This window comes from Saccopteryx bilineata, chromosome 1, assembly GCF_036850765.1.
Source record: "Saccopteryx bilineata isolate mSacBil1 chromosome 1, mSacBil1_pri_phased_curated, whole genome shotgun sequence".
Taxonomy (NCBI): Eukaryota; Metazoa; Chordata; class Mammalia; order Chiroptera; family Emballonuridae; genus Saccopteryx; species Saccopteryx bilineata.
The window spans coordinates 203,639,859-203,664,904 of NC_089490.1; the positions used below are offsets into that span (position 1 = coordinate 203,639,859).

General features: G+C 47.8%; 1 protein-coding gene across 1 annotated transcript in view; it reads left to right on the forward strand.

The window, feature by feature from the left end:
* The first annotated feature begins 479 nt into the window (after positions 1-479).
* Positions 480-25,046, forward strand: part of QRFPR (pyroglutamylated RFamide peptide receptor) — a 30,835-nt gene continuing 6,268 nt past the window's right edge. The window contains exons 1-3 of the mRNA XM_066252702.1: positions 480-819; positions 20,754-20,912; positions 23,486-23,547. Coding sequence (XP_066108799.1) covers positions 480-819; positions 20,754-20,912; positions 23,486-23,547 — 561 coding nt within the window. The remainder of the gene's footprint in view (positions 820-20,753; positions 20,913-23,485; positions 23,548-25,046) is intronic.

The following is a 25,046-nucleotide window of genomic DNA, read 5'->3' on the forward strand; positions in this document are numbered from 1 at the left end:
TCACATTCCTCCTTTTCTACTGTCCCATATTAACTAAGGTAGAATCAGTATTGAACTGGGTGAGGGACATGCGGGATCTTTCTGTGTTATGATTATTTTTTTAAAAACAAAAACAAATGTGGTCCACCCTGTTTCTTAAGAGGAGAAACAAGAGAGGTGGTGGGAAGCGCCAGTACTCGGCTTTTCGTCTCCCCAGGACCTGGGGAACGAGGGATGTGGGAGCGGAGTGTGCCCTCCCCGGCGGAGGCGGTGTCCGCGCAGGTACAGCCCCCCCCCCCCCCCACCTCCTCGCCGCCAGGAGCCATACAAAAGCGGGCAGAGCCTGAGGAGCCAGGGGCGCTGCGCTGCGCTGGCGCCGGAGAAGGGCGCGCGCAGCACTTTCCCGGAGTCTCCAGGAGTGTCTGGCCCAGTGCTCCCAGCCGCGCCTGACTCCTGGCTGTGCACCTGCACCTGCGGCGCCCAGGCCGCCCGCGTCCACCATGCAGTCGCTCAACATCACCCCGGAGCAGTTCTCCCGGCTGCTGCGGGACCACAACCTGACCCGCGAGCAGTTCATCGCGCTGTACAGGCTGCGGCCGCTCGTGTCCGTCCCGGAGCTGCCGGCGCGCGCCAAGCTGGCCCTCGTGCTGACCGGGGGGCTCATTTTCGCGCTGGCGCTCTTCGGCAACGCGCTGGTGGTCTACGTGGTGACCCGCCGCAAGGCCATGCGCACCGTCCCCAACATCTTCATCTGCTCCCTGGCGCTCAGCGACCTGCTCATCGCCTTCTTCTGCATCCCGGTCACGATGCTCCAGAACGTCTCCGACACCTGGCTGGGGGGTGAGTCTGCCGTGCCCCGGTCCCCGGCCTTCCAGGGGACCCCTCCCCGGACCCCTTCACACATCCACTCTGCTCCTCGGCCCTCCTGACGTTTTTTTCTCTAGCAAAGGAGTCCAGGCCTTTCTTAGAACTTCCTCACCTGCGCTCGCTGGCAGGCAAGTTTTATTTATTTATCTTTGCCACGTGTGATTCTGTCCAGCCGGTGTTTTCTCTCTCTGTTGCTGGTAGACGCAGGTCAGGGAACCGCTTGGGAAAGAAAGATGGGGGTGGGGTGGGGCAGAGAGGTGGGGAGCTAACCTCTGTCCAGTCATGTCAGCTTCCTTTTTTGTGATTACCGAGATTTTTTCCCTGAGTTTTAATAACAGATAAAAATATATCAAATAATAAAAGCCCCAACATTCCAACATCACATCCCCTGAACCTCCAGGCTCACTCCCCAAAGTGCCTGTGTGGCTTTTGGGGGACAGTTATTTGCAGGCCAAGCATACATAATGGACTTAACATTTTTACAAAACAGATATATTAATACATTTGCAGAAAAGGATATATTAGATCATTTCAAAATTTTTTTTTTTAGTTTATTAGGTGTGACATTGATTAATACATAACATCACACAGGTTTCAGGTGCCCATTTCTACAGTACGTCATCCGTACACTGCACTGTGTGTTCACCACCCCACGTTCAGTCTACCTCCATCACCATCTGTCCCCCCTCTCCCTCCTCCACCCCCTCACCCTCTTTCCTCCTGCAGGCCCCACAGTTATCTGTGCCCATAGGCTTTTTTTCTTTGCTTAATCCCTTTACCTTTTTCACCCAGCACCCTCAACCCCCACCCCTCTGACAGCTGTCAGTCTGTTCCCCGTATCTAGGAGTCTGTTTCTATTTCGTTTGCTTATTTTGTTCATTGGAGAAAAGCAAGTGCCATGTGATTTCACTTATACATGGAATCTAATGGACCAGTCATTTTTACAGAATTGGACGAACAGAGCCAGGCAGGGGAGAGAACAAACATAAACCCTGCGCCTGCCCCCTGACAGGGGCCAAGAGTCCTTTGCCACTGCCCTTAGTTGGCAAGGGGGGAGCCGTGGGGAGGACATGGGCATCACTGACCCTGAGCAGGGCAGGGCATGGAGGTTGGGGACAGGCAGACACTGCGCTTCCCCACACGGTCCAATCCTTCCAGAGACACAGCTAGATGGTAGTCCTTGTCACCCGTAAGCATTCTTACCAGTGCCTGTGGAGCCCCTTGGAGAGGAAGCTTTGGTGGTACCCACGTTTCTGTGGGTGCATGTATTCTTGTGGCTTCATCAAAGGCCTTATGAAGTGGGTGGAGAGAGGGAGACCATGAGAGAAATGGGTCAGGATGCCTTCAAGCTCTGCCCTTCCCACCCCTTGGTGACTCCGTTTAGCCTCGGGCAGGGTGTTTCTTTTAGCCCACCTTCACCAACTTGAGACCTGCAGCTTCTCTTCCTGGCATTGCTTTTCTTTTCTTTTTTCCTGTTATTTCCCATGGTTTGTTGTTTATTGTTAGTCGATCAGGATGCCAAGGTCCTTCCTATCTCATATAAATATTTCTCCAAATGGATAAAAGTATGGAGCATTGACTTAACAGTGACATGGAATGCAGAGAGTTATACATGGATTGATGGATTAGTGACGTTCCTATGCACTTGATGGAATCACTGTACCTGACTCCATAATATTTACGTGAAATCTTTGGATTGTCCTATAAAACTATTTTTTTCTTTTAGGAAAAGGCATAGGAGTTTTTATTGTCAGACGTTTCTGAAGACAGATTTAGGAAGCACACTTGGATTGCTGGGTGGTTCTAGTTTCATCATTAAAGGACAACATACTTGAGCAAAGTGGGAACTTCTGCTGGCGATGGGAAGACCTGGTTTGGCTCTAAGACGTGTTAATTCTGTATATCTGGATGTCAGTGTTTCAGTAAAATGTTGGGGAGTCTAGTAGCTGGGTGGCAGGATGAGGCAGACCCTTAGTCCTGAGACCTGTTGAAGAATGAGGCTGGGGAAGGACGGCACAGTGGATCTTCTCACCAGAGGACTTGATAATTCTATGCAGGAGTGTTTATTAGGAGGTGGCTTGTATCTATCTGGGGGCCAGGTTTACAGAATAAATAGCTTTATAATCTGAATAAGCAACACAGAAATGGAAGTTCAGGGAGAGGAGAGAGCTTGCAGAGGTGCTGGGGACAGGGAGGCCAGGAGAATGAAGTTGTACTGGGTAGGATGGCATCATAATTACAGAATTCCCAGGATCCATTAAGAGGAAGTTCAAGGGAATGGAATCTAAGAGCTGAACATTAACTCAGCATTTTATTAATTCACAGGGCTATTAAGGATCCCCTTGATGGCAAAGCATTCTACCTTGGGAATACAGACATGAATAAAGCTCACTTCTGCCTTGTGGGCCTCAGAGTGCAGGAAAGACCCCCAAATGAACAAATAGGATTTGCTAGAGGAGGAACCAAGCATCTAAGGGATGCTGGAGTCAGACTGGGAGGTGTTCTGGGGGAGCAGGGGGAGTCAGGAAGGCTTTGCCGCGGCGGGGATGCTCGTGCTGGGTTCGGGAGAACAACTCCGACCGTTTCCAGAGGAGAAGGAGGATGGAGTGTGATCTAGGAACCAGGGTCAACCCCCAGGTTTACAGGAAAGAAAGTGAAGTACTCCAAGAACAGCACGTAAAGCATTTCAACACAGAGGATATGTGGGGAGTGGTGGGAATGAGACAGGTGGGTAGCTGCACGGAGGGAAAAGCATATTGGAAGTTATATAAAACCTAAACTAGGACACCCCCCAAATGCATTCAGGTGGAGGTGGGGAGCTTTGCCTAGCAGTGGGAAGACCCCCAGAAGGCCACAGCTTCAGAGAGAAGACTCACTTGCTGCCCTTCCCCACCCTCGAAAGGGCCGGGCTGCTGAGGGGAGGGGAGTGTGGTGCCCTGATGGTCACATCTTTTGTTGTTATTGCTTTCATTAGTTTTTATTTCCCCAGAGAATCTGGGAGGACAGATTTTGATGATGTTGTCGTTGACTCCCGTTTAACAAGGAAAATGCCGTTGGGTGAAAGCAAACCTTTCTGTGGGTTTGGTTCCAAATAATTCAGAGACCTCCAGTTCGTGACTTGTCTGCAAAGCCTCTCTCAATCATTTCTAACAATGGCAGGGCTGGGAATGACTGACTGGGTTGGTTTTTGTTTGTGTGTTTTGTATTTTTGTCGCCCGTCTCCCTTGTGGGGACCGGGAGTCAGAGCCTGCATCCTGACAGAGTCCCGAGGTGGCTCACAGGAGAGTCTGAGCCACCCGGCCGTCAGCATGGTTCTCAGACCTGGCTGCACAGAGAGACCGGCCTGTGCCGGCCCCACACCCATCGCTCGTCTGGATGGGGTCCCCCCCACTCTCTGAGCCGCCTTTCACTGAGCCTGCCTGCGCACATCTCTGCCCGGTGCCCCGTGCAAAACATCATGCTGTTGCTGCAACAGGTCACAGTGGGAGATTTCCACCATGGAAATCGATGGCTATAAATTAGGCCTTGAAAAAAACCAAAAACACCCAAATTGGTCAGTTTCCAGCACACCACTGAGCAACAATGTTGAGCTTCCTTTTTGTACAGTGACAGCCCTGGGTGAGACAAATGTAGCCACAAACATAAAGGTGGAGCTTTCTTGTAGAATCACCTTCACCAGAGGGCCGCCTGGTGGAGGTTCAGCCTCTCAGAGGTGCCCAGCAAGGGACAGGCAGCCAGTGGTCCCTTTTCCGTGCCCGCATTCACATCTTAGGAGCAGGGGTTTTTTCATCCACCATCCAACTCACTCCCACGCTCTCCCCAAAACTCTCCCCACACGGAGCTAGCCGGAGTGGGGGCTCTTTCCCCCAGGAATTTTAATAAGTGGTGTTTGCTTATAACTTTCTTTTTATCACCAAGTTAAGAACGGGGTCATGTTGCCATAGCAATCAGGAGCCAGTTCCCAGAAGTTCTGATTCCCGTCTGGTCTCTGAGCTGTGTGGTCAGGCTCCCGTGGTGAACTTGCCTTGTGCTTGTGCTCCATGGACTCTGTCTGTCTGTATCTGCAGCCGGTTCCTCTGCGTTTGGCCTCTTTGCTTCCTTCTCCTTTTATCTCTTTCTCAAAGTTCCTCTGAATTCACTGACTCTGTGTGTGTGTGTGTGTGTGTGTGTGTGTGTGTGTGGTGTCCAGATAAATTCCACTCTGCTCTCTTGGAGGATTCCAAAAATGCCTCTTTTCCTTCTTTCTTTATTTTCTTTATGTCCCCGTCCTTTATGTTTCTTTGCCTTTGGGTAGTCCTCACACTTTCTCTTCTTCGTGGGTCTCTCTTCTTCACTCGTTCACCTCTGCACAGAGGCTGCGGTCCAGAGTCCCGTTTCTTTGCTGAGGACTCTGAAGTCTGTATCTCTCATCCGCACCATAAGCCCCGGGCTCCCCCTGGATCTGAAGACCGGACTCTCCCACGTGGCTATCTCACCAGCACGGACAGTCCCCCCCTCTGCCCAGGGCTACACAGCTAGTGATGGACTAGGCGCCATGCTCGTTATTCCTGGCTGCCTGCTGTGTGCATGGGATAGTGTGGCTGTTGAGAGAGGTTGTCCCTGTGGCAGAGCCGGAAGTCACTCAGAGCAAGAACGGCAAAGGAGGAGTGTCCAGAGAAGAGATGGGGAATGCGTGGGGTGCTGTTGATATCGGCGTCAGGCTTCCATGGTGAACTTACCTTTGTGCTTGTGCTCCACGGACTCTGTCTGTCTGTATCTGCAGCCGGTTCCTCTGCGTTTGGCCTCTTTGCTCCCTTCTCATCTCTTTCTCAAAGTTCCTCTGAATTCACTGACTGTGTGTGTGTGTCCCCAGATAAATTCCACGCACAGCAGAGAAAGCGCACCGGAAGTGTTGGGAAGTGGGGGCTTTGAGTCAGACTGAGGGGGGGGGGGTGTCCAGGTCCTGGATGTCCAGGGGCAAGGGAGGGTCTAGGATAACGGTCTTCTGGTGACTGAGGTCTTGTGAACTTGAGGCGTGGAGGATTCGTTCTGGAGAGCTCCCAGAAGCAGTGAGACGTCAGTTTCAACTGCCGCCCAACCGCCACCTCTCAGCATCAGTAAGGTGAGGTGGGGACTGGCTGTGGGGCGAGGGGCAGAGCGAGGGCCTGGCAGGTGCACCTCCTTCCTCCTGTGGTGGGCGCAGTCCCAGCCCCGGGACGGGACCGTCTCCCCACGGGCACACAGGGCTCTGTGGCTGTCCCTGCGGTTTGGCCGTGGGCAGTGAGAAGGGTTTTCAGACAGTGGCTGGCAAATGGACTAAAAGCAATTCCAAGAAAGGACTTCCAAAAATACCCTAAGTTATGGTGGTGCCCTTAGGAGAAACGCACAGAGTGTGTACTTGTTACATTTGAAGGCAACTGGCTCAGGGAAGAAAAGGCAAAGATGAGTTTTCTAAGCCCCTGAAAGGAGAATCCCTCTTAAAGAAGTGAGTCTCCACCTTGGCAGCACTCGGGAGTCACCTGGGAGTCTTACAATCCAATGCCTGGGTCCTGGACCCCCTCCCCCCCCAGCTGCTGATTCCCTGGTCCGTGTGTGACACCTGCCTGTTGGGATTTTCAGACATTCCCCCTTTGAAACAATTCCAACTTGCAATCCAGGGTGAGACAGACGGATGTTGTCTAAGTGCCGATAGAGGCTCGGGCTGTGAGGAAGGTTGAAAGATGTAATGGATGGGAAGGGCTCCCATAGCATAGTGCCTGCCTTGGTACCCGTGAATGAACAGTCGTCATTTTGTTTAAGGGGGAGCAGTGGCAGTCCTATGGCTCGGAACATGCAGGAGTAGGCTGCATGAGGCGCAGTCGCCCTTGGAACTTGGGAATGATTCTTCTGTTGCACAGGAGCAGGGACATCTCCACGAAAGCCCTTCCCCTTTTCTGAAAGTCCTTCAGGATGGAGCCACAGAGAATTAACGCAGGATGAAGAGGTGGGGAAAGGAGAAGGTGCAGAGAAAGACCAGAAGAAATGTTTCTAAATGAGCACAGCCTGCAGCAAGGTTGCACCCAGGGCCGAGGAGCCTGACGCGGGTGGGACAGACGCTAGCCCCCTTCTCTCTAAGAGACCAGGCTTGCGTGTGTTTTCATATGGGGAAAAAGAAGGGTGGAGATTTCAGAGAGGAAGGACCAGAGGGAGGGAGGGGATCAGGGGGCATATGCCTACACAGCAAGAAAAACGTGGGCGGAGTTTATAGAGCGTTCCAGCTGCTGCCCTGAAGCGGTTATTTGTGAAAGGGCGTCATTGAGCTGTTACTTGGTGGAAAGGTCGGCTTCTTCTGGCCTGTGCCGAGCAGAGGGATTAGACTGGAACCACTTGAGTTTTATTATTTGATTGGTGGTTAGAAAATTTCGTTTGTTATAATAATTCTCTCCCCCCTTTCTATACCATCTCACACACTGTAGTGTTCCTGGAACATTTTAAACATGGTGACATTAAGGTATTGTGGGGCTTTCTACAAATCTGTTCATAGGAATTCTGAGGACCTTTGGGGCAGAATGGTCTCATTAAAGCAGGAAGTGTAAAAGAAGGTAAATGAACACAAAGGGGGGCTGGGTAGCGACAGTCGTTTGGCAGGAAAATTAAAAACTGTGCCTTGGGGCCAGCCACTGGGTGATCGTCCCTAGAATCAATTTTGCAGATGGCATGAGAAGAAAAGACTCTTTAGGCCCAGGAAATGACATTTTCTGGAAGGACTGGAGGTCGGCTGTGGAGCAACAGGACACACAGACAAGATTCTCTCTGCTTCAGACAACTGCATTTGACAGCTAAGATGAGGACGGGAATGGACGTAGTCAGGATGTGTTAGAGATTCTCTTGTTTGCCTAGGAAGTATAAAAAGACACCCCTCCTCTCACCTTTCGAATTCACTTTCCCGGAATATGGAGCAGCCTGTCCCTTAACCAGTGGTCGGTTGAGCAGAATTTGTGTTTGCGAGCAGAGAAGCCTGATGTAACAAATTCAAAGGAAGGTGGAGAAATATTCTGCACGTGGAATGAAAAAAGCTCAGGGTTAAGGCTGGCTTCAGGCACAGCTGGATCTAGGTCCTCCCTCAATGACTCTAGGGCTTTCCCTTCTCCCTCGAGGCTTTGCTCCCTGTCCTTCTGTCCTGTGGTTCCCTTTGGGGGCTGTCTTTTGCTGGGTCGTGGGAGAGGTGCTTCCAGAGCTGTAGGCTCCCGTATTCTTTAAGACTCCCCATCTCAAGTGTCTATCCATAGATGAGTGGATAAGCAAAATGGGGTACAGATACATCATGGAGTGTTAGCCATAAAAAAGAATAAAGTTCTGATATCAAGCATTATGATCTGTGAAGTAAATGGACACAAAATCAAATTTCATAGGATTCCGATGTTCTGAACTATTTAGAATAGACAAATTCATAGAGAGAAAGAAGATTAGATATTACTAGGTGCTGACAGGCCAGGGGAAAGAAGGGTGATTTCTTAATAGGTACAGGTTTCTGTTTGGGGTGATGGTTGTACAACATTATGAAAGTAATTAATGTCACAGAACTGTATATTTAAAAATGGTTTAGCCTTAGCTGCTTGGGTCAGTGGAAGAGTGTTGGGCCAGCGTGTGGATGTCTTGGGTTCAATTCCTGGTCAGGGCACACAGGAGAAGAGACCATCTGCTCCTCCACCCACCCCTCCCTGTTCTCTCTCTCTCTCTCTCTCTCTCTCTCTCTCTTTCTCTCTCTCTTCCCCTCCTGTGCTATGGCTTGATTGGTTTGAGCACATCTACTCTGGGATGCTGAGGATGGCTCCATGGAGCCTCTGCCTCTCAGGCACTAAAAATAGCTCTGTTACGAGCATGGCCCCAGATGGGCAGAGCATTGGCCCCAAACAAGGGTTGCCAGGTGGATCCCAGTTGGGATGCATGCAGGAGTCTGTCTCTCTATCTCCCCACCTCTCACTTGGAAAAGAAGAAAAATGAAATAAAATAAAAATAAAAACGGTTGACATTGCAAATTTTATTATATATTATATATTTTACCACAATAAAAAATTACCACATTTCTTACATAGAATTACTTTGTGACAAGCATATTCTCACCCTCATTTTACAGAGAAAAAAAAAAACAGAGGCAAGGAGGGATGGTGTCAGTGGTCAGTGACGTCCTGCAGGGCCCCTGCTCCTGACTTGTCTGTGAACAGCATCTGCCTGCAGAGCTGCAGCCCTAGACCTCACAAACCTGTGGACAACTTTCTGAAATAAATAAAAAAGTTGCCATGGCCTTTTCCTCAAAAACGGTCATGAGCATGACTCCTGCAAATTGACCTCTTGAATGCTTGTCCCCTAAGACACACACACACACACACACACACACACACACACACACACACCGAAGTCCACGTCAGCCAGGTGTGGAAGTAGCTGTTGTGCTGGGCTCTGTAAATATCTTCCTGTGCTGCGACACTCACCAGCAATAAAGGGTTTTTCTCTTTATGAGGAGGGATCTTATTGGATCCCAATCTAATCTAAGTTCCTGTGAACCCAATCTAAGCGGTGATGTCCTCCATGGGTTCTAAGGAAAACACTGTCATGAGGAATTTTAAAAAGAATGGTTTTACTTCTTGAAAGAGCCGGGTGATGGGGCCCTGGAAGCCAGCAGTGGTCTAGGGCATGGAACAGACGGAGGGAGGCTGTAACAAGGCACGGCAACGTCCTGGGCAAAACGCCGAGGTCCATGCAGGTGTGACACGTTTCCTGCGAGGAGAGCCCTTCGGTGGAAAAGGAAGAGCTTCCCACATGGTCTCTGCAAGATGCTGAGACAGCTGGGGAAGTCACGAGCACACTGGTCAGATTAGGTGTTCGGGGATGAGGACCGCATGCTAAAATGTTGTGACAGCAGGGACGCCATTCATTTGCCTGTGTCCGGCATCCTCCCCTCGTGGTCCGTGAACTGTGTGGGTCACAGACTCCATCCCTCCCCTCTCTCCAGTCTTCCTTGCTGCCCAGTGATAGAAAGTTCTCACCCACACACAGAAAGTGCTCAGTAAATATACTGAAGTGAATTGACGGATAGCATGTTACCTGGTCACTGTGCGGTGTTTGAGGCTTTTAAGGAACGGGTTGTATTTATATTTTTTTGTGGTATGCAGAAGAATGACATTGGATTTATCTTTTGCATATGTTGTAATTTTGCTTTCTTTCTTCTTTTTTTTTTTTTTTTTTTTTTTTTTTTGTGGTTGCAAGGAATGAAGAAGACTCCAGTTTACTTCAAATAATTGGAGTTAGGGGAAGGCTATTTTGTAGCCATAAAGGAGAGGGAGGGGGGAGGTCTCTTTTGAATTTAAGGGCAGTAGCAGATGGGTCTCAAGGAGGCTGAGTAGGACACAAAGCAGCAGCTTTGTGGAGCTCAGCAGGAAGCTGTGAATGTACGGACACATCCTGATTAGTATAAATAACAAAGAAAAATGAGAAAGTAAAAATCATTTGTTCCCACGTTCAGAGCTTATTACACGTTCAGAGTTTATTACAGTCATTATCTTATTGTGTTGCATTTTGCTGTTTTCCTACCTAACATTTTTAGCAACATTGAATCCTTCTGTGTCTGATACATGGGGGTGTAGGTGTGCATCCAGGAATCAGTTGTTTACTGCTTCATTTCCCTTCATGTTCTGTTTCGTTTTCAAACCTCCATTGCAAGATGATTTAATAATTTACATTATGTTGACACGTCATAATTTATTGAGTCTTGTTTTGTTTTTTTTTTTTTAATTTTTTTTTTATTTATTCATTTTAGAGAGGAGAGGGAGAGACAGAGAGAGAGAGAGAGAGAGAGAGAGAGAGGAGAGATGGGGGGGGGGGAGCTGGAAGCATCAACTCCCATATGTGCCTTGACCAGGCAAGCCCAGGGTTTCGAACTGGCGACCTCACCATTTCCAGGCCAATGCTTTATCCACTGCGCCACCACAGGTCAGGCAATTTATTGAGTCTTTTTGCTATTTTTGACATTTGTTTATACTAATTTGAGGTTATTAAATGTTTGGTGAGCAACTGAGTACAAAAATGACATAAATATCCCAAAAATGTTATTAGTTCTACCGAAGGACACGATGCATTTATTTATTTATTTATTTGCCTGATAGCCTCCACATTCAAGACTTTTTCCCTAATGTCTAACTGACCTACATTTCTTCCCTACTATCCAAACAAATCTTTCTTTTATTACTTGTCAGTGAGTTATTTGAACATTTCAACATACTGAAACCATGTTGTTTTCTGCTTTCTTGCCCTAATGTTTAACCCAGGCTTATTTTATCCTATTTTTTTCCTCATGTCTAATTAATGCCAGTATGGGAGAGGAAAAACAAACAAACAAACAAAAAACTTGGTTATTTCTCTGGACTAGTATTTGTAGCGATTAAAATAATAAGAAGTAGGAGAGAATACCAGAGAAGACACCACTTAACTTGTTTCCTGGCCCGAAGGAACAGCCCGATGTCCCTTGTGATCAGTAACTGAAGGGTGCACTCTGAGGAGAAGGACGGAATTAGTGTGAGCTTTGGCTCCCCGTAGAAAACCCTCCAAGTTTCTCAATTTGGGGGGCCCAGAGTGGAATCCCACTCCCCCCAAATCAGAGTTGTGCTGTGGGGACAGCTGCAGCCCACAGACACGGAGAAGCCTGTGGTCTTCACAGTGCCCTGTGCACAAATATGTAAAGACAACAAAGGATTGTCAGACAGTGTTGAAAAAAACTTGCAGGATAAAAGGAAAAAGAAAAAAAAAGACAAACTGATAAATTAGTAAGAAATGGATTTTTTAGTGGATTAATTTAGAAATAAACTGTAAGTCATATATCATATTTATAGAGCATCCTGAAGAATGTGACTTCGTTTCACCGTTACCCAGCGACTCCTCCTCCCTGGTTTTTAGGTGAAACTGCATCACTGGACGAAACGATCTTTTAAGCGGATGTTAACATGAGAAAAATGTATGGTCGCAAACTGAATAACACATTCCTAACTAAAGGTTACATGTAGGAAAAGTCTCGAGCTATGTTTCCAATCAGTAGGTAGACCACCCAGATCAGAAGGAGGGGTTTTGAAAGGCATGCCACGTGTCCACAAGAACGGTGTGGGATAGACGGTGGGGGCCCTGGGAGAAATGTCAAGTCATTTTACTCATTTTTGGCCTCTGTTACCCTTGCAAAGAAGAATGGCTTTGAGACTCAGTTGGTGAAGAAGGTGTGGAGGGCGTTGACTCTCACATGGAGAAATCAACCGATACTGAACATGAAACTACCAGTCTGAAAATGGGCATCACAGGGACAGCCTGGGAAGCATTCAGTTAAACTGCTGGATGGTGCTTGCTGAAAATCGCTTGTGGGCAGCACAGGTCCAATGATAGCCATTTTCCCTGACCTGGGTGGAGATGTTGCTGATATTTCTTATAGCACCAGGTGAAGGATTCCGTAAACAGACCGGAGGTCACTAAGCCAAGCCCTGTTCTGAAGTTCCTCATCCTACAGTGTCAGCCACCTCTCCTGGAGATACACACTCAAGGGTCCCTGCCTCAGAATGAAAGTCATAAAGAATCTCTGATAAATGGCGCTGCAGTATTAAGAAGGTTTTTTTGCACAGTAAAGAAATCCATCACAAAATTAATGACCACCTACCGAAATGAGGAACACATTTGCCAATAATGCATTTGATGAGGGGTTTATATCCAAAATATGTAAAGTACTTATCCCACTCAACATCAAGAAACCCCCAAATAATCCAATTAAAAACATAGGCAGAGGACCTGAAGAGACGCTTCTTCAAAGAGGACATATGGATGGCCAATGGACCTGTGTACAGCTGCTTAACGTCAGCAATGGATTGGAGAAATGCAAGTTAAAACCACAATAAGATGTCACCTCACACCTGTCAGAACAGCCATCAACACTTTGTACAGGATGTGGTTGTCTGACCACTTGTGCTGGACAGCTGAAACTGATACAAAATAATACTGAATGTAAACTGTAGATGAAAAAAAATCTCTGCTAGTTTCTGAGTTCCAGTTTGCTTGGAACCCAACTCACCTATATCCTTGTCGCCAACCAACGACAATGGTTACACTTCAACCCTCCTTCCTCCCTTTCAGCTTCCCGTCTGCTCCTTTCTTCAGGTGTAGCAGGTGAGCCCAGATAACTGCCCTGTTTGGGTTGCAGACTATTTCTGCGCACCACACCTACCGGGCTACATTGGGACAGGGTGTGTGCATTGTTTAAATGTGGCTTGCTTATTTTGGCACAGGAAATGAAGGTAATTAAGTGCCAGGTTGTTTTATGATAGGCTAAACCATTGTTTCAGACGGTGGTTGTGTAACATAACCTTTCCTTCATAAAACTCTAAAAGTCCATTTACTTTTTTTAACCACCCTTGGAACAGATTCTTCAGCCTGGTTATTATCATTAGATACTTTCATGCCATTGGAGCTCATTATACCATTTTCTACATTAATCTAAAAATGCCTTTCATCTTTTCTGCATTGGAATACTCTTATTTTTCTCACTCTGATCTTTTCTCTTGGATTCTTTTGAGAGTTACAACTACACTGAGGAGAAAACAAATACTGGTCAAAGAGCTTTCCATTCCCAAGCCTTACTTTTAGAAGTAATGAGGTCTTGTTTCTGTTTGTGTCTCTGAGACCTGTGCCGTGCATGACGGGGGCCAAGGGCAGGCACGGGTGTGGGACAGTGGGCACCATTCAGGTCCAGAAGAAGAGTCTGCTTTCTGGAAAATAAGACTGTAGTGGCAAGTCAAGGTATGAAATAGAAACAATATGTATCAAATCAAAGCATTTGTTTCCAATCTAGTAGGCAAAGGGGAATTACTCCATTTATTTTTTTAAAAGATTTTATTGATTGATTTTAAAGAGGTGGGGCAGAACAAGAAGTATCAACTCATAGTTGCTTCACTTTAGTTGCGAGTTGCTCACTGTATGTGCGTGACTGGGCAAGCCTAGGGTTTTGAACCCGCGACCTCAGCATTCCAGGCCAACGCTCTCTACACCACGCCGCAAGAGTCAGACGTAGTAGAAACAGGGGCTACCATGGAGGCAAACGGTAACCGTAGGGTCTGGACTGTGTTACCTCAGAGGTCAGTGCACACTGAAGGAACACTGACCTGCACATTCTAGGTTTCAGGAAAAGAACCTTCCAGAGACAAAGTAATAAAAGTGAAGCGTATCAAGTAAGTTTACTTGGTTATCAGAACAGTTGATCGCTAAGTGGCCTAAGAGAGTGGACTGTCCTAGAAGGATGCTGGAGGCTCACAGGATCAGTGTGAGGCCAGAGCGATAGGCTGGGGACAAGGGTGCTCAGAAGTGGGCAGCAGTAACTGAGCCAGTGTCTGCAATCACGCATGGTCTGGGGTGCACTGGACTGCACGCTCCGACCTCCCTTCCATCTGCACCGGCTCTTCCAATGCCTGGAGAGCCTGGCCCTCTGCCTGCCTGTCTCCCCGCGGAGGGGCTCTTGCCCGCCCTCCCCACACGGAGCTGAGTTCATGTACCAGAGGAAATGGTGGTGCTCTTAGGAAAAAGCAGGCAGATGAACAATGAAACCAGGAGAAATAACCATTTCTCTGGCAGGCTCGGAGAAACGCGGCTCTGACGTAAAACCAATGATCCCAAAAGAAAGAAAGGGAAGGATGGCTCAGGGAAACAGGGCCCTGCCCAGGGAATTTGAAGATCATCCCAGTTGAAAATAGCCATTTATGGGAAGAAATGTCACAAAGGACCTATTCTTGTCAAATAGCTTAGACCTGTACAGGTCCTGCTGGGACAGCTGAGAGATGTAGAAGGAACCGACTGCAGAGTCCCCAGAAATGGGAGCTACGAGAGAAGTGGGGCTGAGGGAGACATTTAGTAACAGGCAGAGACCAAACCATAGCCCCCAGTGCCCGTTTTGCATCTGGCTCCTAGACCTGGGAAAACGATCTCCGTGTTTTAAAGGGCAAAGCAAAGACAGACGGAAACAAAGATCAAGATGAATGAGCAGGTAGCCAAACAGAGGCTTCCTATTTTTAAGAGAACGTATGCCGATCACATGCCGGGGACACGGACGCCACCGGGGAGAGGTGAGGAAGGACCCGTGGATGGTGGCGATTTCTTAGCAAGTTGGTTGGAGGAATGTCAGAAGTCATGAGCGGGGCCCGTGCTCTCTGGAGGAGGACAGGCAATGGAACCCAGCTGGAGGCAGAACTCTCCCGTGGACGGCTACACCAATGGAAGGTGAGCACGTAGCTGAGGGGGCTGCCACAGCTCTGGGGGGGGGGCCCATGAAGACAGGTGAGGGTGACGTCCTGGAAAGAACTGGAGGCAGTGACCTGGGCCCAACACACAGCTGTGTGGACCTAAACAGGTCACTCAGCTCCTCCGAGCTGCAGTACCTCTACCCGGGAAATAAGGTGATGGAACTAGATGTCCCCTAATGGGCACATGGGCCACAAATAATCTATCAACTTTAAATGGACCACATTTACCTCAGTCCTTTTAATCTGGCTGCCTGATGATCAACCAACCAACCAAACAAACAACAAACAACCTGCCATTTATTTAAAAAAACAAAAACAAACATATCCTATCCTGGGTGCTTATGTCACATATGAAGGAATCACATTGTATTCGCATGACAGGTGGGCACCAGTCATTCCTTCGCTCAGACGATGACCCGGAGGTTCAGAGCATCTATCAAAGAGGTCAGATGAATCAGAGTCGCCGAGAGTCCTGCAAATCAAGAGGTCCGGTGACCAGTGTCCCATGCTGTCGTGATGGAAAAGGGAGAAATATCCAGATAAAGAGTCCATTCACATGTTCGTTGATGAAAGCATTGCATCCCAAACAGGATTGGAGGCACACGCTTTCATTCACAGAATAACCAGTGTTTAAACGGCAAAATCTATTCGTGTTGAAAGTAAATTCCTGCGATGAGCCTCTAAACCAGGGGTCGGAAATCTTTTTGGCTGAGAGACCCATGAACGCCACATATTTTAAAATATAATTCCGTGAGAGCCATACAATATATTTAACACTAAATACAAGTAAATGTGTGCATTTTATGTAAGACCAACACTTTTAAAGTACAATAAGTCTGAATTCTTTTTAATAACGTTGTTATGCTAACCAATGATGAATAAAGTACTTCTTTTTTTTTGAAATCATATTATTCTTTTTTTTATTTATTCATTATAGAGAGAGAAGAGAGAGAGAGAGAGAGAGAGAGAGAGAGGGAGAGAGAGAGAGGAGGGGTGAGGAGCAGGAAGCATCAACTCCCATATGTGCCTTGACCAGGCAAACCCAGGGTTTTGAACCGGCAACCTCAGCATTTCTAGGTTGACGATTTATCCACTGTGCCACCACAGGTCAGGCTGAATAAAGTACTTCTTACCATTAATACGACTTCTGGTGCTGCATGGTTTTGCTGATGGCTTTGTAGTCTGGTTGATACGTGGTGAGGTTAAGCTTCACGCAGGCCTTGAGACTTCCATCTGTTAAACATGAATGTAGGTTGGTCTTAATGTTCTTTAGATGTGAGAAAGACTGCTCACATGCATACATAGAGCCAAACATCATCAGTACAGCAATACTCACACGCTGCAGTGTGTGGTATGTGACGGGAAGCGCATCCCAAGTTTTGACAATCAGCTGGTTTGCAAGTTGAAGTTTTTTTCATTTCTCCCCACTTGTGTTTGCTTGCCAACTCTGCTTGCTGTTGTGCAAGTCTTTCCAAATCTTCATTCAGTGACTTGAACTTATTCACCCACCTGTCTGAGGCCTTCAGGTCAGCAGCTTGTAGCTCAAAATCTCTGATGGAGTCACTGGGGATGTAACTCAGGTCGGTGCTGTCCACTGCACACTAGTGTGGATGGATGATGAACTTAAAAAGACGAGTGCGCTCATGAAATTCTCCAAAGCACGCTTTGAATGACTGTAGACAGGGGTCCCCAAACTACGGCCTGCGGGCCACATGCGGCCCCCTGAGGCCATTTATCCGGCCCCCGCTGCACTTCCGGAAGGGGCACCTCTTTCATTGGTGGTCAGTGAGAGGAGCATAGTTCCCATCGAAATACTGGTCAGTTTGTTGATTTAAATTTACTTGTTCTTTATTTTAAATATTGTATTTGTCCTGTTTTGTTTTTTTACTTTAAAATAAGGTATGTGCAGTGTGCATAGGGATTTGTTCATAGTTGTTTTTTTTTATAGTCATGCCCTCCAACGGTCTGAGGGACAGTGAACTGGCCCCCTGTGTAAAAAGTTTGGGGACCCCTGCTGTAGGAGATTAGATGTGAAGGCCGCTAGCTGTTGGAGATCAAGATGTTGAGCCGGGTCACTTGCTTTGCATGCATCTTTAAACTCACCCAGTTTTTCAATGTGTAGTAAACAACCTGTTTCAGTGTCGGCGATGAAAAGTTCCAGCTTATTTTCAAATGCAAACACTGCTTGTTGAAGGGATAAGACTGTGTTTCCAATGCCTTGCATTTTCACATTGAGCTGCTTCAGATGTTCAGTCATGTCCACGAGATAGTAGAACTTCAAGAGCCACTCAGTGTTAGCTAACTCAGGATGCTCGATGTTTTTCATTTCAAGAAAAGTCCAGATTTAGCTCAGACAAGCCGCGAAACGGCTGAGCACCTTCCCTCTTGACAACCAATGCACATTGCTGTGTAGAAGAAGCAGACAAGGATAATTATTCCCAACTTCATCCAGCAGTGTTTTAAACTGGCGATCATTTAAAGCTCGGGCAATAATAAAGTTGACCACCCGAATGACCAGTGACATCACCTCACCAAGCTGCTCGCTACACATCTGAGCACAAAGCACCTTCTGATGTAGGATGCAGTAAAAACTTAGGATGGGTCTCTTTTCCTGTTCATGAAGAAGCGCTACAAATCCTCTGTTTTTCCCCACCATGCACAGAGCACCATCAGTACACACCAAAATAAGTTTATCCATCAGTAGATTTTTTTCTTTAGCGAACTCAGTGAAAGACTTGAGTAAATCCTCCCTTCTTGTTGTCTCTTTCATAGGCAAAACAGCAAGACTTTCCTCACGTAGTGTGTCACCGACAGCATACCTTGCAATCATGCTGAACTGGGATAAATGGCTTACATCTGTTGACTCATCCAAAGCGAGAGAAAAGAATGGTGCTGCATTTATGTCCTTCACCTGTGTTGCCTCAATTTGATTTGCCATCATGATGGTACGATCGTGAACAGTTCTTGCTGACAGAGGCATGTCTTTTATTCGTTTGGTTATCTTGTCTTTATCCGAAAAGTCATCAAAAAGTTCACTGGCAACAACAAGCATGAATGTTTTGGCATACTCCCCATCTGTGAATGGCTTTCTGTTTCTCATAATTGCTAAAGCACCAGCAAAGCTAGCCAAATTCCAGTCACCTTGTTGGGTCCAAACACGGAGTTGCTGCTGACTAGCTTGCATTCTGCACAGTAGCCCTTGTTGGGTCCAAACACGGAGTTGCTGCTGACTAGCTTGCATTCTGCACAGTAGCTCTTGACATGCTTTCTTCCTGCTGTCCCTCGCTGGATATTTCTATGCAAATGTAGTATGGCATGTGTTGAAGTGCCAATTTATATTTGACCATTTCATTGATGCAATTTTATCACTGCATATTAGACACACTGCAAAACCTGCTCTCTACACAAAGGCGAATTCCTCTGTCCATTCCCGCTGAAAAGTACAATACTCATCTTTTTTTCTTTTAACCATCTTCTTCATCAAAAGGGTTTCTGCAATTAGCTAGCTGACTACTTGATTAAAAGGAGGGAAGTTTACTTCCTGACCTAACAGCGATCCATGTACATTACACATTATTCAATAAAAATTTGGTGTTGTCCCTGAGGACAGCTGTGATTAGCTCCAGCCACCCGCAACCATGAACATGAGCTGTAGGAAATGAATGTTTTGTAATACATGAGAATGTTTTATATTTTTAATGTTACTATTTTTTATTAAACATTTTATCTGCAAGCCAGATGCAGCCATCAAAAGAGCCACATCTGGCTCATGAACCATAGGTTCCCAATCCCTGCTCTAAACTATCTTGCTAGACAGGAAAGGGCCTGAACTCTGAACGGGGTTAGGATTTGGGGAACTGGAATGAGGATGAGTGGGAGGTTGGAGGTGGGGGTGACAAGCCCTTGGGTCTCAGTTGAAAGCTTCCAAGAAGGAACAGGAAGGGAGGGTCAAGAGCAACATCCACAAATACCTTTTCCCCTTAGTCACAGGAATCTCGGATTAAGAGCGATTGTCTATTACGCAGACCCAGTTCATGTCAAGTTGACTTCAAGTTCAACGGAAAGGAACCACTTGAGAAGTCTAGCCCTAAAGGGGGATGGACATGGTGGTGACAGTCACAGAAGAGGGTGCATTCAGGCCCAGGGAGACATGGCAGTCCTGTCGTCTCTGCCTTTGTCAGAGCACACCTGAGCATGGTGGTGGGGTGGGGGGTCCCTTTGGACCACCGCTGAGAGACAGCTGGGGCAGCTAAGAGAGGCCCAACTGCTGCACAAAAGCTTTCCTCAGATCATTTGGACAGGCGGCTGGGGAGTTCTGAAACCCTCTGAGAGTTAGAGAAGTGGGCAGCATCTTTGGAACTCACCTTTCCCAGTGAGCACCTTTCCAAGGAGGATTCGGGGCCCACTGAGTTGCAGCCTCCGCGTCACTCACTCTCTTCAATGAAATGCATGCCTGCTGAGCCTCCTGTGGGCCACTATAGATGCCCGGGGGGGTGGGGTACGTTGGGGAGGGGACAACCAAACCCTTGCTCTCGGAGTGTTCACGTTTTCGTTTGGGGGGGGAGCAGGTCAGTCAACAATGGAACGCACAGGGCCGTAGATTAGATAGGATGCCGGCAGGTGAAAGAGTAGAGAGGCGGGGCGGGGGTGGCGGTGGGGGGCAGGCTGTCATCACACATGTGGGTGTCGGGGGGTCAGCCTGACTGAGGGTGCACAGTGGGTCCCTGGCGGGAGAAAGGAAGAGCCACGCAAAGGCCCGGCCGGGGTGTGCCCACAGCGGGGGGGAAGGGGGAGGGCGTCCCACGGAGGCACAGAGTGGACTTTTGCTCAGGCGACCGGTTGGGCCACGTGACTTCTGAGGTCCCTGCCAACTTTTTTATGTGCCTTTTATATTACCCTGACAGTTCGGAATAATTAATTTGGCAGCAACAGGCAATATGTAGTCACGAAGCAGAGATGTCAGGCCAGGGCTGATGGGTACAGATGGCAGAAGCAGCAGAGGGAGGAGATGCTGGCCCTGCTTCTAGATATTGAAGTCTTCGTCAGCCGTTGTTGGGCACTAAATCCTGGCCAGGGGGTGGGGGCTGGGGGGACCGGCTTGGGACCCCTGCAGCAGAGCAGGTGAGATCAGCGGGGAGAGATGGGGAGAGAGAGGCGGGGAGAGGGGGAGAGAAGCACGGTGTAATCCCCGGTGTAATCCCGATGGGAAGTCTCCGGGTGGGAGTCCAGGGAGGAAAACAGATAAAAGGAGAAACGTGGGCGTCTTTGATGAGCGTGACCCCTTTGTTATGACTTGACAGGAGAGGGAGGGAAGAATCAAAGACCCCTCTCTGCTGCGAGCCCACTCACACTGATGTTTCTGTTTCTGGCCTCTTTTCAAAGGCTGGAGACTTACGCACCCATCTTCGCTCTGTTACACATAATTATGTACAATTTAGGAGCTCAGCATCCACTTGAGGAGGGACCACATCAGGCTGCCTGACCTTTCTCCATGACTGTGCAATTGTCCTCTAACTAGAGACATGAAAGGTCGGAGGGGAGGCTCAGGGTGAATGAACTGTGGGGGTTGCAGAGAGGCGGGTGGCAGCTCGTCTTCTTTTCCGTGTGTGTGACTTGCCTCCCGGGCCACAGGTGCTTTCGTCTGCAAGCTGGTGCCCTTCGTCCAGTCCACGGCCGTCGTGACGGAGATCCTCACCATGACCTGCATCGCGGTGGAGAGGCACCATGGCCTCGTGCACCCCTTCAGGACGAGGTGGCAGTACACCAACCGGAGGGCTTTCACCATGCTAGGTGAGGGTGCGCCAGGGCCGCCCGGTGCCCAGCGAACCCCGGGCAAGCTGGGGGGCAGCTGCTCGTCCCGGTGGTCGGCGTTGGGGGGTAGTTTGAGGACCTCGGTCCTCTCCCTGCCTACCCCACCCTCTCCCCATTTCTCCTTTGGGTCTACCCCAGCAGGGCCATCTCTCGTTTCAGATGGACTTCTTCGGGTGAAGTCTCCCCCTTTTAAGCCCGATGTGTGGCTGATCTAAGCTTGCCCATCAGGGGCGCTGCCACAGCAACGTGAGTTACATAAGTAAATCTGCCATCCTGATGTGAGAGATGGCTAAGATACCCCTTGTCAGGGCTGCTGAGTTTTCCCAGGGGGGCAGGGAGGGTGTTCTTAGAAAAGCAGAGAACAGGGGTCCTGCCCAGAAGGCCATGGGACCTGAGGGAATGCTGGGCGCTGGATGCTGGCGATGCCTCTCGAGGACACAGCTTGCTCCCGGCGTTTCAGGGTCAGTAGGCTGGCGAGCAGGGACCTCGTGAGAGATGTCTCAGAGCCGGCCAAACCCACGCACCTGGAACAACTCTTTTTGATAATTGTTATCGAGTCCTTGATGAACTTTAATGCACCTCGCAATAGCGTAAGTATATTGCGGTCCATCTGAACTGCAGGAAGCAACCACAACGATCAGTCACCGAGGAGAACCACACGATCAGTCACCGAGGAGAACCGTTTCTATGAGCACCCCGCTAGGGTGCTGTGAGCAGACTCTCCTTGCTGCTGTGACAGTTCTCCCAGTGTGAGGTAGCAGGAGAACAGAAAGAACTCCTGAAGGCCCGGCAATGCCAAACGCATGTTAAATGGTTTGAAATGAACAAACAAACTATTAGGAGGGAAAAATAATTGTTAGTTTCTTAGTTCCAAATTTGTGTTGCATCCTTCCTTTCAAAGAACCCAGAGACCTGCATAACGGACAGGCTTCCACCCTCCAAACATCTGCACACAGCGGGTGGGTGTGAAAGGGCATGAGGAGAGAATACTTGGCAGAGGGAGTTATTAAAAAATAAAAGAAAAATAAAGAGTAGAGGGAATCTCAACATCTGAAAGCAAAGTGGATAACAGGCAGTCCCCGCTCAAAAAAGTTATGGGCCGGGAAGGTTTTAAGGCAAGTAGACTCCTCTCCCATTGGGGGGGGGGGGAGGCTTCTGTACATGGTTGTGTCACTAGTCTCTCTAGCTCTGTGACACTGGGAACTAGTGTATCTGTCATGTGCAGCACCACCTTCTAGCTGAAACTGTATACCCCTGGGCCCCAGCCAGCAGAGACCTGCTAGACTGTCCTGCTCAGAACGGCTCCCACATCCCATCAGTCATATTCACCCAGCCTTGGGTCTATCCCTGGGCAGGCTGTGGACCATGGAGGATTGGCACTGAGCTAAGCCAATTAGATTTGATTCCTCTCAAGATTCTATTAAAGACTGGAAGATGATTGGACACTAGGTAACATAATAGGATGAGGGCTGGGCTAGAATAAATGTACATGGCCACATGCAGAGAGAGAGACAGACAGACAGACAGACATTTGGGAGCCCCAGGGCTATCTTGAATCATGCTGGGTCATGTGTGTCTTTATAATAAACCCCATTATGGCTTAAACAAGTCTCAGTATTCCTTGAAACCCAAGACAATGCACAGTCTTCCTCCTGGTCCCACTCAGTAAAGAAAGAACAAGCAGAGTCTGAGCTGGGATTTTTTCCCTCAAATTGGATGTTGGGGCTCTTGGTTCTGGCTTTGTCCTGGGCTTTAAGCTTCTCTTTTGTTCCTTGCCAAAGACACTTTGCTAAAGTAATTCTCTCAACAGACTCCCTGATTTCTGATGTTGTATATGTTTATATAAGAAAAGAATGCCCATATCATGATGGTCAAAGTAAATGTACTTTCCATTTTAAGAAGAAATTTTAGAGGGTGACCTATAGCATGTTTAAGTTTTTCATTCACTCAACAAACACCATTTGGCTGGTCAAGGCACCTACTAAGGGAACTTTCCTGGGGAAATCCAAGAGGTCAGTTCTATCTGGAAAGGGTGGTTGCCCTTGAAGCTTTCCTAGAGAAAGTCACTCTCGAGTTGATGTCCTGGGAAATGAGTCCACAGCGTGGGGATAGGGTGTCAATCCAGGGTGACAGCATGAAGGTGACGAGCAGCACACCTGGGATATGGGGACCAAAACCAACTCTATAAAGTCTGAGTAGAGGACCCGGGTGCGAGGAACATGGACTGAAATATAAGAGGAAGGAGAGAGGCGAGTGAGATTGTGGAGACCTCAGGGATGGTGGAAGGGGGTTGGGTTTTATCTTAGAGGTTATGACACACTAGTCAAGACTTTTAAACATTTAAAACACATTCTGGGAAGACTCTCCCAGCAGCCATTTTGAGGGTAGTGAGAGGGTGGAGGTGAGAACACATGAGGAGACCATTGTACGGCTCCAGCACGGAGGTGATGGGGTGAGTTTGTTGGGTGGAAGGAATCTTTGTGGGTAGAGAATTAAGCATGATGTATTTTGCTTGGCTGAGTCATATTCCGATGACCGTAACATTTTTATAGGTGTGGTCTGGCTGGTGGCGGTCATCGTGGGATCCCCCATGTGGCACGTACAACGACTTGAGGTAGGCTGGGATTGATACTTATCCTACTATGGGAATGTGTTCCCATGCTCTTGATTATAATTTCCTTCACGCAAGAGATTTGTGGCAAATTTTCATGATCTCAATTATTTCACTGGACTTTTTCAGGTGGCCTCAAATAATCTGTTTTAAAATTTCCACACACACACACACACACACACACACACACACACACACACTTTTTCTAGCTCTCTATTGATCTTATATCGGCAAGATGTTAATACTTAAAATTCAATGTACCAAGGTCACTTTCTACATTTCCCTTCCAAGTGGACACGGCTTTTCTCGCATCCTTTGGGGTCCAGTTACATTGGCAGAGTCTGGTGGTCACTCCAATTTTTTTTTAAGTCACATAAAACACAGTTGTGATTGATTGTCTCCTTATTAATTGATGTCTCTATCTTAAGTCCTTTCTTACCTGCCTCCTATTCGGTGGCAAATGGTAATTTGAATAGGAAACACTGTCAGGCAGACCCAGCCTTGCCTGGACAGTCACGATGAGGGCAGCACTGTGATGGCCTCCAGTGGCCCTGTCCATCCAAGGGGGCGTCCTGCACTGGGGGACATCTGGCACAGATGAGAGTCTTCAAACACAGGAAGGGGGTCGTACACTGCTCCCTGAGATGACTTTAAACTGTATTTTTGTACCTTTTGAAGTCCACATAGGCATGCGATATCCATCAGCAAGGACATCAGATGTACCCTCCGGCAAGGGGACATTTAAAATGTGGCATTATTTTTTTTAAATTTATTTCTTTTAAGTATATCTGGTACACAGTCTTATGTTGGTTATATTCATTTTGGGTGTACAATAGAGTGATTTGGCATTTTTATATCTCCAATGCTCTCAGCCCACTAAAGCTAGTTAGTCATCCTCTGTTGCTGTGTAAAATTATCACAATATTGTTGACTGTATTCCCCTCATTCCCTTTTCTTTCACCCCAACCCCTCCCTTCTGGTAAACATCCTTTTGGTCTCTATATCTATCAGTCTGTTTGGGTTTGTTTTTAGATTCTACAACTAAGTGAAACCATATGGTACTTGTCTTTCTTTGCCTAGTATTATTCACTTAGCACAATACCCTCGACCCACCCATGTTGTTGTAAGAATGGCAAGATTTCATTTTCTTTATGTCTGAGTAGTATTCCATTGTGTAAATGTACCACATCTTCTTTAGCCATTCATCTATCAATGGATACCTGTGTTGCTTCCATATTTTGGCTATTGTAAATAATGTTGCAATGAACATTGTGCATATATCTTTTCCAATTAGTGTTCTTGTTTCCTTTGAGTAAATACCCAGGAGTGGAATTGCTGGGTCCCCTGGTCAGTCTCTTTTTAGTACCATGAGGAATCACCATACTGTTTCCCACAGTGGCTGCCCCAGTCCGCAGTCCCACCAACAGTGCATGAGGGGTCTCTTTTCTCCACATCCTGACCTACACTTGTGAATTGTTAACTTTTTTTATTACTAGCCATTC